The following is a 19,804-nucleotide window of genomic DNA, read 5'->3' on the forward strand; positions in this document are numbered from 1 at the left end:
CAGAATTTATACACTGTCAGAATGTACAGAATGTATACCCTGTCAAAATATGTCAGAATGTACCCTGTCAGAATGTGTCAGAGTGTATACCCTGTCAGAATGTATACCCTGTCAGAATGTGTCAGAGTGTATATCCTGTCAGAATGTATACCCTGTCAGAATGGATACCCTGTCAGAATTTATACACTGTCAGAATGTACAGAATGTATACCCTGTCAAAATCTGTCAGAATGTACCCTGTCAGAATGTGTCAGAGTTTATACCCTGTCAGAATGTATACCCTGTCAGAATTTATACACTGTCAGAATGTACAGAATGTATACCCTGTCAGAATATGTCAGAATGTACCCTGTCAGAATGTGGCAGAGTGTATACCCTGTCAGAATGTATACCCTGTCAGAATGCGTCAGAATGTATACCCTGTCAGAAAGTGTCAGATTGTAAACCCTGTCAGAATGTATGCCCTGTCAGAATTTATACCCTGTCAGAATGTATACCCTGTCAGATTGTAAACCCTGTCAGAATATATACCCTGTCAGAATTGTCAGAATGTATACCCTGTCAGAATGTGTCAGAATGTATACCCTGTCTGTCAGAATGTATACCCTGTCAGAATGTATACCCTGTCAGAATGTGTCAGAATGTACCCTGTCAGAATGTGTCAGAATGTATACCCTGTCAGATTGTAAACCCTGTCAGATTGTATACCCTGTCAGAATGTATACCCTGTCAGAATGTGTCAGAATGTANAATGTACCCTGTCAGAATGTATACCTGTCAGAATGTATACCCTGTCAGAATGTGTCAGAATGTATACCCTGTCAGAATGTGTCAGAATGTACCCTGTCAGAATGCACAGTATGTATACCCTGTCAGAATTAAGTCAGGCTACAAGGCCGAGGCCAACCCCGGGAACTGATAGTCCACTAGCAAAGTCAACCACCTTGTGATTTAAAATAATTACTAGAAATACGAAGCACCTATTTAAAAACATTTGTGTGCCTATCCAGGTAACCAAATAAAGTTAACATTTTACTGTACCATATGGTCATTAGGTCCTTTCAGGACTCATGGGTGGACTTAAAGGTCAAAAGAATAAATAAAAAGCAGTATTGAGCATTGATATTCTAACTTCAATGAAAATGGTTTTTTAAAAGTACTGTCAATGAGTGGACACTTTGTGACACATAATTCCTTTGCTAGTAGTTGTCAAATGACGAAAAGTCATTCATAAAATGTCAATGACGAGAGGTTCACGTGAAGGAATGGGTGGTCGGGTGATGCAGTGGACACTTGTCTTTCACCAAGGCTACCGCGGTTCGATTCCCCGATCGTACATGAAAAGGTATGGTGTCACCTGTCCGATCTCGCAGGTTTTCTCCGGGTACTCCGGTTTCCTCCCACATTTAGACTCTCCACGCGCTAACATCCGGGCCAACAAGAGTGATTAATATAAGTTGAAATGACTTGTTTCATCATAGTTGTAAAATCAATAAAGTTTATAAATAGTGAAGGAATAGGGAGCAAGATGAAGGTTTCTATACAAACCCATTGTGGCATTACACATTTACAACTTTCAGTTGCAACATATGATATCCTTGTATCATTTTACTGGCATCTTATGTAAATAAGTTTTAAGATACAATATAACATTAAGTAAACTGTATACCGGATACTTTATACATAAATATATCATTAGTTTTCTGCTTTGATATATCTCCCTGCAATTTATTTCTCTTTATTAAACCAAACGTTCTAGTATTTCCGCCATACACCTCTTTCAGACATGCTGTTCAAAACGTTTACCTTTGTGATGCGTATGGCCCCGATATTCCCTCCGTATGTACCCGTCGCATGTCCACACCCCAGTGTCCCGGAGAGAAAAGAACATAACCCTTCCACAGCGATTCCTCTATTTACCGCGTGGGCAGGAGGGGGCGGTACGTTACAAGCCATTGCGCATGCGTAGTAATCGCCGATTGAGTCCAGGATGGAAAGCAACGTTGCAATTAGGAACCCGATCATTGCCCTTGCGCTAAATGACGGCATACCAAACTGTCCTAAATAATAGGAATGATATTGTTTATAAACTAAATAACAAATGTGTTAAGATTGCTGTAAGTAATCAGGAACGCCAAAACGTCAACTGCATGTTAGTGAATGATTTTAACAGCTGTTGGTTAATCAGTCCATCATCTTAAAAGCTAAAACCAAAATAAAAATTGGGATATGGGAGTACGAATTGTACACCGAAAGATATAAACGGATGTATGTTGAAATTGTTGAAACAGAAATACGTTACACAAAAATAGACAAGAAAACATTAACTTTTGCGCCAACCTTTTTTTCTGTACTAGCCAGCTATTCACCTCACGACTGAAAAGCTAATACAAACCTAAGTTCAAATGTTACGTCGCCTATTGTCAATTTACTCAGTTTTTGGTAAGGAAATACACGTTATAGATGGGAAACTTACCTGGGTAAGGGAGGTAAACCCATCTGGCATTCTGTATTACACCTGGCATAAAATCCGTCCTAGCGTAGTAGTCGGGCGCCTTCGGATCGTCGGAGAAGGCGCCATATTGCGTAAGTATGCCACACAGCGCCCAGCCAGATAATAGGGCAATCAGAATCTGATTATTAAAAAGTTATAACGGATTACCACAACTAAACATACTAATTTAGTTATCAATGAAATATTTTGACGGAAATGGGAACTATAAATACATTTGGTGAAATCAACTTCTCCCATAACAAGTGTATGTCTCCTCATTTCCGACTTATGGGAAAAAACTGCTAGGAAAGTTGGTAACTCTTTTGGCTTAGCTACCCACTAGTTTTTAACACCCTAAACGTTGTTTCATTTGTCATTCTTATAATTATGACGTTGCAATGCGTTTTGCCTTCATCTTCCATTGTGACGTCAAATCAACAATCGGAAACAGGAATCATATACTTTCAATAGAAACATATTTAAGTTTTCTAGATATAACATAAACGTTCTGATTGACAAAGATCCCATGACAGTTGATTGTAAAAGTCACTCGGTAAATCTAACTCGTGCCTTTTTACAGGTAGACAGTTAACCTGAGCTAAATACAAATGAGAACCAATCAGCACCGATGGGGAACGTTGGTAGCAGGATTTTGAGACAACTAGATTTTTGGGACAATAATCTTTAAAATGTCTTTCTGTCCTCTTCATCACTTTGCTGGATGGTGGAACACTTGGAATAAACAACCGGCTTTTTACTGGTGTCTGAATAGTCGAACAACCAGATTGCTGGATAAACGAGGCTGGATCATTCATGTTAATATTTACCTATAGTTTAAATAGATGAACGCATCACATTTGCTACTCTTTTCAAGAGAGAAGTCAAAATTAATTGTCTTACAACCTACCAGAATAATCGCTAGAAATACAAAGAAATAAAGGACTTATTTAAAATTATGTTTGCTGAAAGCAAGTTAATATTTTACAGTGGTACTACATGTCAACATCCTGTAAAATCCACGCCAGAAATGTTCTGAAACGGATGAAGAGTACAACAAAAAATGTTAGGTGCCAAGAAAACCATATTTAATACTACAAATGCACAACGATTGGCTTGAACAGATATCTTTTCTTCAATAAATATGTCATATTTGTCAGAAAAGGGTCCTGCTAAAAGGACTGACATTCCAGCGGCAGACACCTTACTGGTTTAATCATCACCAGAAATATGGTGGGATGAACTACCTATTTAAAAATAGTTCGTTACATATAAAAAGCAAATCAAAATAATCATTTTAGTGCACCGTATGTCGTTCTCATCCATCCAGGATTCATTAATGGTACTAAATGTCAAATTATCAAAATCTAAATTTAGCATTTAAATTCTTATTTTTTATTGATAGCCAATTTAAAGATATATAACCGTCAATGAGTGGACAATTTGTGATGCCAAATTCTATAATGTTGATGACTGTTGACGAAAAATTATTTATGAATTATAATCGAAACAAATAAAAGAAAAATAGGAACATTTGAACAACATTTTCGTTCGCAAAAACATTAAAAGAAGAAATGGCCATACGGTGCAGTAAAAATGTTTACTCTAATTGAATTTATTTTGTATTTCCCTACAAATTTTTTGATGATGAATAACGCATGCATCTTACCCCTGCTGTTTGATGTAAAGTAGAACGTATTATATGGAAACCTTTAGATCTTGACCAAAAGGGTAGCGGCATCTTCCATCTTCCCAGATACAACGACAGGATAACGGCACTAGCAGCTGTCCTGAAACAAAGGGTATTGTTTTAACACCACGCCATGGTAGCATGTCAATATTACTCTCCTAAGATATAATTCGTAAATGTTAGTTGTTCTCCTTGGACATACAATATTTAAGTTGTAAACATGATGGTCAAATATATAGAAAGTAATTAATAAAAAATAAACATTCTAAAAGGTATTTATTAGAACTTTGACTTAGAGGTATTATAGTTTATAAACTTTATCTGTACAATCATCAGTTATTTTCTTAAACACAATTGATTGTTTGTTTCAATTAAGTACAAAATAGTGGATAAAGATGAAACGTGAACAGTTCTTGTATGCAAAATAATAAGAATATACTTTAACATCTAAACATTGTCATTTCAAATACCTACCGCCTCTTCATAGGACTAGCCTTCATCGGGAGCGTGCCTAATTTACATAAAACTCATGAAAACAATCACAAGAAATTAAATCTTTGGGTTAAAGGTCATCACTCAGAAGCAGCAAGTTGAATGACCTGTGAGAATTAAACGTCTTAATAGTAAAGGTAATCACAGTCAACATCTAATATAAATAATTGCTTAAAATGTTCGTCAACATGTTTTCTACAATGATGTACAGCAAATTATGGGAAAGGACCACGTAAGTTGGAATACATTTTAATGGAATCCTCAAGACATATTTAAAACTAAAATCAACATTTTTACTGATATATCATAACTATGATTAAATGAGTTTACAACTAATTTTCAATTTAAAACGATTTTCACCATAAATGCCATAGTTTGTTAACAATCATGAACGAAAATCGCGTTTTAAGTCAGTAAAACTAAGACTCGACTCTGTATTAAGGTTAAGCACGTTTGTTTCAAGTTACAACCTATTATTGCCAATATAATGCATTAATTTGAGCGTATGTAACATATACAAAGTGATTGTCCATTTAGTTCCTTCTAATTTAAAATGTTTGCATCTTTTATCAGACACAAATTATTGTTTGTTAATACTAAAGAATTAAGAATAATTATTTTATAAGCCAACACAAATTTATTAAACCTACTAAATAACAGGTGCGTTAATTTGACAAAAATAAAGCTATATGCGATAACAATATACAGGTTACACAAACTTGAAATATTTAAAGGAACGGGAACACACAAAACTCGGTCATCAGTCATCAGACTACAAAAAGTTATTTGAAGAAAAGTTTACATTGTTTTTATCAAATTACCAGACTTGGTTCACGTGATCTACCGGAACGAATTTAAACAAGATAAACAATTAGCATTTACGAGATTGTACTAAGTTGAAATATATTTTAAGAAATGAGAGAACACAGAAATCAGTTATTATTTATCAAGACACACTGGTATCTATGGAACGTTTTTGTGACACTTTAATATATATCAAACCATTCGGCTGCGCATTTTCGCTGATAGTGTTTAAGCACAGATAAAAACAATGGTGACTGTCCTTATTGATCCATTTATATGTTAAATAATTTTCAATTTTTAATAAAAAGATATTGTTTTGTCTTTATGTTCGAAAATGCCGTACAAGTGATCTACGGTATTATGTATTTCTGACAAAACAATTAGGAGAACTACGGTATTGTTTTCAACATTGGGTTTGAAATTACTGACAATACATTTGCTTTGGACAACATTTAAAGTAACACTAAATTATAGATATAAACATTTTAGACACGTTTTCAGATATAATTATACTAATATTTTTCACAGCAGAAACATGTGTACCAGAACGTGCGTAACTTACATGATACCTATTCCCCAGTGCACAGAAATTAAGTCGGCGACCATCAATGCCATCCGGAAGCCGACCAAAAGGAGGGTGGGTACGACAGTGATGGGACCGACGAACCTGAGCAAGATGCCCACTAGTCCTGTCGCACCCATCAGAAAGTGGACTGTTCCAGCGATCATGAGACTTCCCATCATCTGTAACCATAGAAAGTTATACGCAAATGACTCACCCTGGACCTAAAAAATCAGTAGCCAAAAAGTAGTCATGTTTGAATTTCATTAGCCAATATTTTTTAAACAGTGGCCATAGTTTCTCGGCCTCCAACCGTTACGCATTAAAATCATTAAATATTTAATATTTTTAGAAGTGCAATACTATTCAACATTTTTTATTTTATTTTAGCCTATTGGAAAATAAACAGTATAAAAGGCTAACTCGGTAAGTATGATATTAACAAAATCAGGAAGTATTGACTTAAATGTATGCCAATAAACGCCTGCTGATTCAGGGATTTGGTTTGGTTTGGTTTAATATTGTTTAACGTCGTATTAATAGTGTATGCGTGCTTGCGTGTGTGTATGCATGAGACAGGGTTTGTTGGTGTGGTTGCCTCTTTGTGAAAGCGCGGATCTTATGCCGACTTTATAGTGCTATCCCACTGAAATGCTATGCCGAAGCACAGCATTCCGCCCGGTCACATTATACTGACAACGGGTGAACCAATTGTTGTCATTTCCCTTAATGCTGAACGTTAACCAGGGAATAACAACTACCAGTTTTAAGGACTTTGGTATTCCCGGCCTGGGGACAGAACCCATTGCCTTCCTCACCTGGGCGAACGCTCAACAGTCAAGAAACATCCCATATTTGCGTACTTGTGGAGGTATATTGGTGATTTAACTGTTAGAAACTGAGTTTTGCTGTCGATATGGATAGAAGACAGTGAATGAGATATTTGCTTCAGCTTTAAACTTGATAAACAGTTGCAAAAAACGATCAAAGCAAACAACTGTAAATTGGATATTGAAGGTGATGGTGAGGTCATTTTTATTGGGGAAATTCATATCCCCGTAAAAGTAGTTCCGTAAGTTTTGAACCAAACACGATGACATTTCAAACTTAACATTTGACTACATATCTCGGTATGGAGTATCAGTTAACGCATACTGTTTTACTGTTTTCAATGTATGTTTCAAGATGTGATTTCTATCGATGTGGTTTCCTAACGGTGGTTAATCGGTTTACCTCATTCAGTTTTACTGATGTCCTGGGTTTTTTCTGTTTGACAAGTGAAATTTGCTGTAACATCACAAAAGAATAAGAGTGTACTTTTGACGAGATTGACACTGACCCCCTGCAGTTTATCATAGTCAGCAGCCTGATAGTCGCGAGGAATTACTCCGTCAGCCAATGTTGTGATGTTGGACATTAAGGTGTCCGTCGAATCATTGGAACTAAACAATCGACTTGCCACGTCTACGTACGCACCGGTACTATTTATCAGCGGAGTGTCTAGAGGAAAACAAGAAATAACAGAAATTGTAAAACAGTTATTATAAAAACTACGTAGAGAGGCAAAAAGAAAAAGAAACAGAAATAAGCTTGTATTGTTGTAAATAGACAATAATCACGTAACCGTTTAACTGAATACTTAATTCGTAAACCCAATCAATTTGACCTTCCATAGATACCTTCAATTTACCAATTGACAACTTCAATCGTCTACCACTTCAACTGTCCACTCAACCAGTTAAACCGTCAACCTGACCATTTCACCCGTCCATCAAACCACTTCAACTGTCTACCCGTCCTCTTCAACCATTATCTTAAACCGTCAAACCAACCACTTCTACCGTTCAACTTAACACTTCAACCCAATCGTCCAGTTAACCACTTCTATTGTCTGTACCTTCAACCGTCCATCTGACTGTCTCATAATACCATCCAATAACTTCAAACATTCAACCGACCACCTCATCAGTCCATCCGACCCTCCTACCGTCCAACCGATCACATCATCAGTCCATCCGACCCTCCTACCGTCCAGCCGTTCACCTTATCAGTCCATCCGACACTCCTACCGTCCAACCGATCACCTCATTAGTCCACCCGACCCTCCTACCGTCCAACCGTTCACCATATCAGTCCATCCGACCCTCCTACCGTCTAACCGTTCACCTTATCAGTCCATCCGACACTCCTACCGTCCAACCGATCACCTCATTAGTCCACCCGACCCTCCTACCGTCCAACCGATCACCACATCAGTCCATCCGACCCATCTACCGTCCAACCGATCCCCTCATCATTCCATCCGACCACCCCTACCGTCCAACCGATCACCTCATTAGTCCACCCGACCCTCCTACCGTCCAACCGATCACATCATCAGTCCATCCGACCCTCCTACCGTCTAACCGTTCACCTTATCAGTCCATCCGACCCCCCTACCGTCCAACCGATCACCTCATCAGCCCATCCGACCCTCCTACCGTCCAACCGTTCACCTTATCAGTACATCCGACCCTCCTACCGTCCAACCGATCTCCTCATCAGTCCATCCGACCCTCCTACCGACCAACCGACCACAGTATCAGTCCATCCGACCCTTCTACCGTCCAACCGACCACATTATCAGCCCATCCGACCCTCCTACCGTCCAACCGATCTCCTCATCAGTCCATCCGACCCATCTACCGTCCAACCGATCACCTCATCAGCCCATCCGACCACCCCTACCGTCCAACCGACCACCTCATCAGTCCATCCGCCCCTCCTACCGTCCAACCGTTCACCTCATCAGACCATCCGACCACCCCTACCGTCCAACCGATCCCCTCATCAGTCCATCCGACCACCCCTACCGCCCAACCAACCACATAATCAGTCCATCCGACCCTCCTACCGTCTAACCGTTCACCTTATCAGTCCATCCGACACTCCTACCGTCCAACCGATCACCTCATTAGTCCACCCGACCCTCCTACCGTCCAACCGTTCACCTCATCAGACCATCCGACCACCCCTACCGTCCAACCGACCCCATTATCAGTCCATCCGACCATCCTACCGTCCAACCGACCACATTATCAGTCTATCCGTCCACCCATACCGTCCAACCGACCACATTATCAGTCTATCCGTCCACCCATACCGTCCAACCGACCACATTATCAGTCTATCCGACCACCCATACCGTCCAACCGACCACATTATCAGTCTATCCGTCCACCCATACCGTCCAACCGACCACATTATCAGCCCATCGGCCCCCCCCTACCGTCCAACCGCTCACCCCATCAGTCCATCCGACCCTCCTCCCGTCCAACCGACCACAGTATCAGTCCATCCGACCCTTCTACCGTCCAACCGACCACATTATCAGCCCATCGGCCCCCCCCTACCGTCCAACCGCTCACCCCATCAGTCCATCCGACCCTCCTCCCGTCCAACCGTTCACCTTATCAGTCCATCCGCCCCTCCTACCGTCCAACCGACCACATTATCAGTCTATCCGCCCACCCATACCGTCCAACCGACCACATTATCAGTCCAGCCGACCACCCCTACCGTCCAACCGACCCCATTATCAGTCCATCCGACCATCCTACCGTCCAACCGACCACATTATCAGTCCAGCCGACCACCCCTACCGTCCAACCGACCCCATTATCAGTCCATCCGACCATCCTACCGTCCAACCGACCACATTATCAGCCCATCGGCCCCCCCCTACCGTCCAACCGCTCACCCCATCAGTCCATCCGACCCTCCTCCCGTCCAACCGTTCACCTTATCAGCCCATCCGTCACTCCTACCGTCCAACCGATCACCTCATCAGTCCATCCGACCCATCTACCGTCCAACCGATCACCTCATCATTCCATCCGACCAACCCTACCGTCCAACCGATCACCTCATCAATCCATCCGACCCTCCTACCGTCCAACCGACCACAGTATCAGTCCATCCGACCCTTCTACCGTCCAACCGACCACATTATCAGTCTATCCGACCACCCATACCGTCCAACCGACCACATTATCAGTCCATCCGACCACCCCTACCGTCCAACCGACCACCTCATCAGTCCATCCGACCCTCCTACCGTCCAACCGACCACAGTATCAGTCCATCCGACCCTTCTACCGTCCAACCAACCACATTATCAGTCTATCCGACCACCCATACCGTCCAACCGACCACATTATCAGTCCATCCGACCCTCCTACCGTCCAACCGATCACCTTATCAGCCTATCCGACCCCCTCTTCCGTCCAGCCGACCCCCTCTTCCGTCCAGCCGACCACCTCTACCGCTACCCAACCACCCTAACGTCAAACCGACCACATCAACTATTAACCCGACCACTTGAATCGTCTAGTCAACCATATTAACCCTAAACTATCCTGCCGACCATTTTCCAAGGGGTGGACAGACAATGGTTAATCAAGCTTCAACAAGTATTTATCATATATTGTATTTTTTGTAAGTAAAATGAGTTTGGTTAAAATATGTTATGTTCCATAGAAATCTGTTTAACGCACCAGTTGTCGTAGTAACATCACATTTGTCTTGCTTGGCGTCCTGTAAAACTAGCAGTGGTACAATATATTCTGCGGCCGCGCCTTGCAGCATAGGCAATCTGAAATAACACGAAGATGAGAGGTTTATTTTCAGTCTGTAATGTTCCTGTGATGTCACATGTAGATAGATTCTTTGATAGGCTCGAAAAAAAAACCAGAAAACACTTATGCACCAAAAGAGTCTTCTGTCATACTGCAGTAATTTTTTTTTACCACGTTAATGTTTGTTGTACATGTGTGACTTCCCCGTACACACTAGCGCGAATCATCTGCAAAGCAGGTGACAAACTAGCATGCATTAAAAAACTTTAAAAGACCCGTTATCTTACCGCCTAATTAGTATGCCAATATATATATTTGGGTTTTTTTCGATGTTGTTTTGCATATATATAGATTTTCGTATTTAAAATACATAATGTGTGTTTGATGTATGTATACTTTTATATGTGATAAGTTCAGTACCTTGAAGGACATCGATATTGGAAATAACAAGCTGTCGACACCATCCTACCTTGTAATTTATTACCGATATAAGCTGTACTTGTAAACATATTTACCAATACAGAATTCTATTAAAATCGCCCAATGCAAATTCTTGAGCCCACTTTATTAACAGACAGTCTTCCCAAGGGGCTGTTAAATGATCGACACGCATGGATCTACAAATCATAATAAAAATAAACATGGCAAGGCCGGATAAATACACCACCTAACAATCGGTTGTATTCTGGAGTTTCCTTTATATTGAATCAGTAACGACAGCACATCAATAATAACTCTTAAGATATTCGTTTTTATGAGGACAGTTTAAAGCTATCATGTGTTTCGTGGCAGTTTATTCAGCTACGTTTGAACATGGATAGCATACATACCTAATGACAGGACCCCACTTGTAATGCTTAAGTTTAAACATTCGTCTACGTGAATAATGCATGGATGAGCAAAACGCTCAACGAAACCTTCTCTGATCTACTCACGTCTGGAGCTGCATAAACACTGTTAAACTTTTAGTATCTTAATATTAAACGGTACAACAAAGTTTGGGGGTTTTTTGCAGAAAGAAAAATACGTCAACACAAAAATGTTTTATAACTACTGGGTCCTCCACGTTGTTGGATATTTCTGGAGCTAGATATGATTCAGTATTTTACTTTTTAAAAACATTTTATCTAAATATGACATGCATATAAAACACTACATCCAAATAAAGCTTAGAGTTGCTTTATCATCTGTATTTTAGCTGAACTGTCATAAAGTAAACGACAAATTAATATATTTACAATTGATGCATAATCAACCTAGGTGTATTTAAGATGAAGGCATTATATACCCGTTATTAAGAACGACAAATGTGCATTTAATGTGTGGCGTTATTGCCAAATAGATAGAGGGTTGTTGTTAAAGGAATTAATCTTGAAATTCTTTTTACTGAGTCACGTTCTTTTAATCTTTGGTCCGACTGAAACTTCTGATTAGCAGATTCATCATCCAAAAGTGTTCCTATGTCATTCTTCGCTAAGGTTGCACACTGATATGTGTTTAATCATTGGTGACAACAGATAAAATTCGCTCGATTTTACTGGAGATATCGTTTCGGTTTCTCTGGCCGTCATTTCGTATTTACTTTAACCTTCGATTTTATTCCTTTTCATTGACCATGCAATACTTTGTTACTAGTGTTTGTTTTGATTAACTGCTAATATATACAAAGTTTGTTTTGATTAACTGCTAATATATACAAAGTTTGTTTTGATTAACTGCTAATATATATAAAGCTTGTTTTGATTAACTGCTAATATATACAAAGGGTTTTTTTTATTAACTGCTAATATATACAAAGTTTGTTTTGATTAACTGCTAATATATACAAAGTTTGTTTTGATTAACTGCTAATATATACAAAGTTTCAGGATACATGTCGCTACGGACATATCTTTGAATGTCTGTTCTCCAGATTTAACAAAATAGTTCAAGCATTTTACCTGACACCAAATAAGGACATAAGAAAGGTTGTTAAGCCGCACATGAACATTGTTGAGCCGAGGAGAATGCCGCGAAATTCAGGGTCATGTTCACCATTCACAACTTGAGCCACGAGTAGAGAAATGACCAACTGAGTGGCGAACGCCAGGAGTGCTTGCTGGAAGTATAAATAATATTACACTGTCAATAGAGCAGCCATCAATAAACATGCACGAATAAACCATAGCATGCATGAATAAGTACGGCCCATGGTATTCAAACTGAATTGTGTCAATCTACTCCTTCATTTCATTGGAGACGTTATGGATGCCAACTGTAATGAGATAACATCTTACCCTTCAGTTCCCTTGGTTGGGTTATAGTGTCGACTTCCGGTGTTGTTCAGGTGTTGTGTTTCAAGAGTAATGACACAGAAGGATATTTTGTTATAGTGTGTTTAGTGTGTTGACGCTGTGTTTTATTTTTGTCTTTAGGTTGTTGGTTGTTTATGTCTAGGCATGTTGCTTTTCTTGTTGTGTTGTCCAGGTGTTGATGTCTAGGCATGTTGTTTTTCTTGTTGTGTTGTCCAGGTGTTGATGTTTAGGCATGTTGTTTTTCTTGTTGTGTTGTCCAGGTGTTGATGTCTAGGCATGTTGTTTTTCTTGTTGTGTTGTCCAGGTGTTGATGTCTAGGCATGTTTTTGTTCTTGTTGTGTTGTCCAGGTGTTGATGTCTAGGCATGTTTTTTTTCTTGTTGTGTTGTCCAGGTGTTGATGTCTAGGCATGTTGTTTTTCTTGTTGTGTTGTCCAGGTGTTGATGTCTAGGCATGTTGTTTTTCTTGTTGTGTTGTCCAGGTGTTGATGTCTAGGCATGTTGTTTTTCTTGTTGTGTTGTCCAGGTGTTGATGTCTAGGCATGTTGTTTTTCTTGTTGTGTTGTCCAGGTGTTGATGTCTAGGCATGTTTTTGTTCTTGTTGTGTTGTCCAGGTGTTGATGTCTAGGCATGTTTTTTTTCTTGTTGTGTTGTCCAGGTGTTGATGTCTAGGCATGTTGTTTTTCTTGTTGTGTTGTCCAGGTGTTGATGTCTAGGCATGTTGTTTTTCTTGTTGTGTTGTCCAGGTGTTGATGTCTAGGCATGTTGTTTTTCTTGTTGTGTTGTCCAGGTGTTGATGTCTAGGCATGTTGTTTTTCTTGTTGTGTTGTCCAGGTGTTGATGTCTAGGCATGTTGTTTTTCTTGTTGTGTTGTCCAGGTGTTGATGTCTAGGCATGTTGTTTTTCTTGTTGTGTTGTCCAGGTGTTGATGTCTAGGCATGTTGTTTTTCTTGTTGTGTTGTCCAGGTGTTGATGTCTAGGCATGTTGTTTTTCTTGTTGTGTTGTCCAGGTGTTGATGTCTAGGCATGTTGTTTTTCTTGTTGTGTTGTCCAGGTGTTGATGTCTAGGCATGTTGTTTTTCTTGTTGTGTTGTCCAGGTGTTGATGTCTAGGCATGTTGTTTTTCTTGTTGTGTTGTCCAGGTGTTGATGTCTAGGCATGTTGTTTTTCTTGTTGTGTTGTCCAGGTGTTGATGTCTAGGCATGTTGTTTTTCTTGTTGTGTTGTCCAGGTGTTGATGTCTAGGCATGTTGTTTTTCTTGTTGTGTTGTCCAGGTGTTGATGTCTAGGCATGTTGTTTTTCTTGTTGTGTTGTCCAGGTGTTGATGTCTAGGCATGTTGTTTTTCTTGTTGTGTTGTCCAGGTGTTGATGTCTAGACATGTTTTTGTTCTTGTTGTGTTGACCAGGTGTTGATGTCTATGCATGGGTTTTTTCAAGATGTGTTGTCCAGGTGTTGATGTCTAGGCAAGGGGTTTTCTTGTTGTGTTGTCCAGGTGTTGATGTCTAGGCATGGTTTTGTTCTTGTTGTCCAGGTGTTGATGTCTAGGCATGGTTTTTTTCTTGATGTGTTGTCCAGGTGTTGATGTCTAGGCATGTTGTTTTTCTTGTTGTGTTGTCCAGGTGTTGATGTCTAGGCATGTTGTTTTTCTTGCTGTGTTGTCCAGGTGTTGATATCTAGGCATGTTGTTTTTCTTGATGTGTTGTCCAGGTGTTGATGTCTAGGCATGGTGTTTTTCTTTATGTGTTGTCCAGGTGATGTTTATTTTCTCCTTGGTTGCTAGAGTGTTTATGCTGCGTTTTTCATCTTAAAGTGTTAAGATTTGTCGCAATGGTTTATTTTGCCCTTGTGTTTCGCTAGGGCACTGACGCTGACGTACATTCTACCCTTGTGTTTTGCTAGGGCACTGACGCTGGCGTACATTTTGCCCTTGTGTTTCGTAAGTGTGTTGACGCCGTGGTGTATTATGTTGTGGTAAAGTTCTCCGTGTTTCTTTGCGGTTGTTGAAGCTATGGTATATTTTGTCCACTTGTTTTGCAATCTGTTGAGTTTAAGTCATAGCTTACGCCACTTTTTATTTTTGCGCCATAGATAATTCAAAGCATTGCTAGTTCTATATAATATTCAAACTTCATTTTCAATATCAATTTAATTTCTCGATTCAACTCATTTTATACATTAGATGCTAAACAATATTCAAGTTTCAAAATTTTCAAAATAGATTCCAGACAATTCTCAAATTTCTAAAGGATGAGTGTCTATAAGGCCCTTTTTGATGTATTGATCAAAAATCAGAATACACCGAGGCCTAAAAAAAGGCCTTATAGACACTCATCCAATTCTTTTTTTTCTTCCTTTTTTTTTTGATGTAACATAAAAATAACCACAAAGTGACTGGCACCATAGGATTTCTCAAAAAAGCAAAGGTGTTGACGTTGCGGTATTTGAAACAATTATAATTTATTTCTATTTGATTTTTTTTGCATTATCTTCCGCGTGTGCTCAGGCTTTAAAGACGTTATTTCTTTTGTGCCAATAAAAATAATGGCTCAATCATATACGTGTTATCGAAGGTTTCAGTAGACAGGTCATACGTAACGAGCTAAGTCATTGTTCTGACGTATCAACACAAGAAATAGACAAATGTCAGAAAATCAAATATGGCCGATATTTGTTCAAGTACTTGAAAGTGACCCTGAAAGCAATTAAACCATTTTAAAAGACTAAAGAATATGACAGGAAATTTAGAATTTTCCCGTGATCTGAACTTTGGCATTATCCGAATACTTTTAATATAGGGAATATAATTTTGTGATTACATCGGTTGTTGTCATTGTTGACATAGGAAGGAATAGGTCGAGAGACCAAAGTACTGAACTGAAATTTGAAAGATGCAGACGTAAGCGCTGATATAGAAGAGAATGAGACCTGGACGAGATTGAAAGACGTAAGCGCTGACATAGAAGAGAATGAGACCTGGACGAGATTGAAAGACGTAAGCGCTGACATAGAAGAGAATGAGTTGAAGTGCAGCCCTAGAAGTGTTGAGTGACATAAATAAATTGGGAAATGGTGATAGTGACGTGGAGGAGACTAAGAGACGGGATGAACTCACACGGAAGAGATGGAGGGACAGAAATACGGCCGACAAAGAAACTGAGAGACGGATGACCTCACACGGAAGAGATGGAGGGACAGAAATGCGGCCGACAAAGAGACTGAGAGACGGATGCCCTCACACGGAAGAGATGGAGGGACAGAAATACGGTCGACAAAGAAACTGACGGACGGATGACCTCACACGGAAGAGATGGAGGGACAGAAATACGGCCGACAAAGAGACTGAGAGACGGATGAACTCATACGGAAGAGATGGAGGGACAGAAATACGGCCGGCAAAGAGACTGAGAGACGGAAGTCTTGATATGGAAGAGATTGAGAGACGGGCGTACTTACCTGGAAGGCGAAGACAATAGTAAGGTGAATCGGTGGATTATCACTGATCCTGTATTCCAGGGGTGTGGTTGACAAGTCGCTACTTTTGGTCGGCAGACTGGCTTCCTCAGTAGACGCACTACTTACGTCAGAATGATGATCCCGGAGGTCGACCATAGCCGACGTCCCGCTCCCAACCACGTCTGTATACGTGGGAGGAAGGCTGAGCCTGGTATCTGTCATTGTAAGTGGACAGCGCTCCATCAAATCCACGTCGTCCGCAATCTCGTTCCCGCTGTATATATCGTTTCTCCCTTCCATAATCACACAGAAGAATTTGAACTTATACAAGATAGCAAATCCAACTGTGATATATCGATACCTTTTTAACTATGGTATGTGTTCTAATATGGTCATTTACTTTATATGCAGTCAACTATATCATCGGTCCACTTCAGTTCTGTTGGTCAGTACGGCCAGTGTTTTCCGTTACTCATAAGTACCCTAACACCATATGTCAGAACAGGTCTGGCAAATATTCAACGGGAAATCACCGTAACACATGCATTAACACGTTCATCAAGTAAGGTAAGCAACTGAATCACTGATGCATATCTTCTCGCTCCCGTCTGATAGCTTTTGCCGATCATACAATCGTGACGCCTGTTTTACTATGCATGTTGATAATGTCTGCCGTACCATTCCTTGTCAAAGGGAAATAACATCTTTATTGGATGGTTTTACCGCACGTGTTGCTAACCTGTGGAACAGATATTTTTGTAAAGGACTCACTTGAGCGTAACTTTTGAATACAGTAATTAAAATTCCATATATACATTGTAACACATTGCGCAAACGTGAATGCTCTAATAGGCAGTTGTTGTCATTTCAAAACTTTTGGACTCAAATCAAATACGAAATTGTTTTATTCAATTTCGGTTGATAATGAGAAACGTGAAACATTATTTGGTGTGCTAGACGCGATGGAATCTAACATACTCGTATATTGATTATCAATCTTATGTAAAATACATGAGACATCATACATGCATATCATGTATCAACCCTAACCAACCACCTTATATTGTCATATTTAATATGACCGAACATCACAGGTTTATAAACCATATATTTACATTCTGTGTTGCATTTGCCTATATGTCGTTAGTAAACCAAATTGCAGTATATGAGACTGTATACTATAATTTACAGTGATACGGCCAGTGTAGGAATACAGCTGGTACAAGGTAAACAAACATGGCCGCCCGATACTTTCGGTATCAATAGGCCTATAGTCGGAAAACATTCTGGGTTCGTTAGCATTTAGCAATATAGGTCATAGCAAAAAAAATAAGCAGCTTGAAAATATACATTTATTATAAGATGTGTAGGTACCACAAAATTATTGTAAGCGCCATTCTAGATACGAAATTTATAAGTTTGTGAACGTCATCACACAGGGGATCGGTTTCGAGATTTTGAGTTATGCATAACATCAGTGAATAACCACAACACTAAAATTCAGCTTTTCTAAAACCTTGTAAAAGTCGAGGGTATCGACAAGGTTTTAGAATGTGTATAAATACCTTTTAAAGTGTTGTGGTTTTTCAGTGATGTCAATCACAAAACCGAGCCCCTGTGAACGTCGTCTGCTAGCGATGCTAATATGACCGATTAGACATGGAATCTATTTCAAACGAAATGTCCTTGGAATCGTTATCACCTACTGAAAGGACCACTTTTATTAAACATTTCCGAGTGTATATGCTTCTGAAAATAACGTAATATTCCAGTCGAAGGAAACATACGCGTTTCCGAGTAAACAATCAAGTCCGTTCAGCGCCGCATCACTTGAAAATACATGTATGTAATCTATCAATGGGCGAAAAACAGCTTTAATTTTAAACAAGCAGAAGTTATGCAATTATTAACAATTTTTCAACATATACGTACTCATATGAAATAAATAATAAAGTTAAGTTTGTGTTCAAACCATTTTATGTGCGTGTGGTTTTCAATGACACGAGGGACTATATTATTTCTTCTGGAAATGTCGGCTGTTCTAGGATTTGAACTTACTGACGTCACTGATATGATAAGCAGGAAATTCAAACGTATTTTTGCTTCAGTTACTATACAAAACAAACTATATACATATAAATGAAATATAAGCATTGAACTGTTACCAGATGCAGTATACAGTCGATATGAATGCAATTTGGGTGACAGATAAATATTCATGTCGCCCGGTATTAAATATGACTGAAATATGAGGATGAAATAAAATCGATAGCATTGATTCTAGACTTCACAGAGAAAGTTAAGGATACCCGTACCAGTGAAATAAATGTAACTACGTAATATAAACTTGTATATAAACTTCCTGTATGATTATAGCTTCCATACATCAATTTTGAAAAGAAAACATACTTTATGGGACTTTCGTGAAACAATCATGAAAATTAAATAAATAAATATAATCAACATCAGTGTTCTAAGTGTAAAAACATAAGCGGGGCTAGACCGTGATTCGAACCTTGTGATTTCATATTGTAAACCGACTGAACTACCTGATCATCGGAAGTACACTGGCCCAAATGTGCTAAAGTTATATCTAAACGGAAGAACACTGGCCCAAGTGTGTTACAGATATATCTAAACGGAAACACACTGGTCCAAGTGTGTTACAGATATATCTAAACGGAAGTACACTGGCCCAAATGTGTTACAGCTATATCTAAACGGAAGCACACTGGCCCAAGTGTATTACAGATATATCTAAACGGAAGTACACTGGTCCAAGTGTGTTACAGATATATCTAAACGGAAGTACACTGTCCCAAATGTGTTACAGCTATATCTAAACGGAAGCACACTGGCCCAAGTGTATTACAGAGATATCTAAACGGAAGTACACTGGTCCAAGTGTGTTACAGATATATCTAAACGGAAACACACTGGTCCAAGTGTGTTACAGATATATCTAAACGGAAGTACACTGGCCCAAGTGTGTTACAGCTATATCTAAACGGAAGTACACTGGCCCAAGTGTATTACAGCTATATCTAAACGGAAGTACACTGGCCCAAGTGTGTTACAGCTATATATAAACGGAAGTACACTGGCCCAAGTGTGTTACAGTTATAGTCCAAACTAAATGGAGGGCAGATAACTGTATATACAAAACAGTGCAATGGCATCCTTAACTAACATAGGATTGCATTTGTGAAAATCCTTAAGTGTTCCCAATATGAAGTAACAGGTATGACTGGTGATGCATTCGGGAGATTGTCGTAATGATGGCCTATACAAATAGCACAATGATGAATGCAGCAGACGATAAAGTTCATTGAGAGAAATTTTATATTTTATGGACAAACAGGAAGGTTTTACTGGAAGGTGAATGTTCCTGTAATAGGTTTGC

At 39.4% G+C, this 19,804-nt stretch overlaps 1 protein-coding gene across 1 annotated transcript; it reads right to left on the reverse strand.

Moving 5' to 3' along the window:
- Window positions 1-1,183: 1,183 nt before the first annotated feature.
- LOC110442114 (solute carrier family 23 member 2-like) lies at window positions 1,184-18,052 on the reverse strand. Its single transcript, XM_021485563.1, has 10 exons — window positions 17,967-18,052; window positions 16,402-17,140; window positions 12,596-12,753; window positions 10,575-10,672; window positions 7,379-7,539; window positions 6,040-6,221; window positions 4,161-4,281; window positions 2,477-2,633; window positions 1,807-2,060; window positions 1,184-1,422 (listed from the first exon to the last, which is right to left on the reverse strand). Exons 2-10 carry the CDS (start codon window positions 16,699-16,701, stop codon window positions 1,354-1,356), a joined length of 1,500 nt encoding a protein of 499 aa, XP_021341238.1. The 5' UTR covers window positions 16,702-17,140; window positions 17,967-18,052; the 3' UTR covers window positions 1,184-1,353.
- Between the last annotated feature and the right edge of the window lie 1,752 nt (window positions 18,053-19,804).

Source organism: Mizuhopecten yessoensis, unplaced genomic scaffold, assembly GCF_002113885.1.
Source record: "Mizuhopecten yessoensis strain PY_sf001 unplaced genomic scaffold, ASM211388v2 scaffold716211, whole genome shotgun sequence".
NCBI lineage: Eukaryota > Metazoa > Mollusca > Bivalvia > Pectinida > Pectinidae > Mizuhopecten > Mizuhopecten yessoensis.

Coding starts and splice junctions, on each gene's coding strand:
- LOC110442114 (XM_021485563.1), bottom strand. CDS start 16,701: ATGGAAGGGAGAAACGATATATACAGCGGGAACGAGATTGCGGACGAC. Junction 10,673..12,595: donor ATGTCCTTATTTGGTGTCAG/GTAAAATGCTTG, acceptor GTGTTATTTCAG/ATTGCCTATGCTGCAAGGCG. Junction 1,423..1,806: donor GGGCCATACGCATCACAAAG/GTAAACGTTTTG, acceptor CCCGGATGTTAG/CGCGTGGAGAGTCTAAATGT.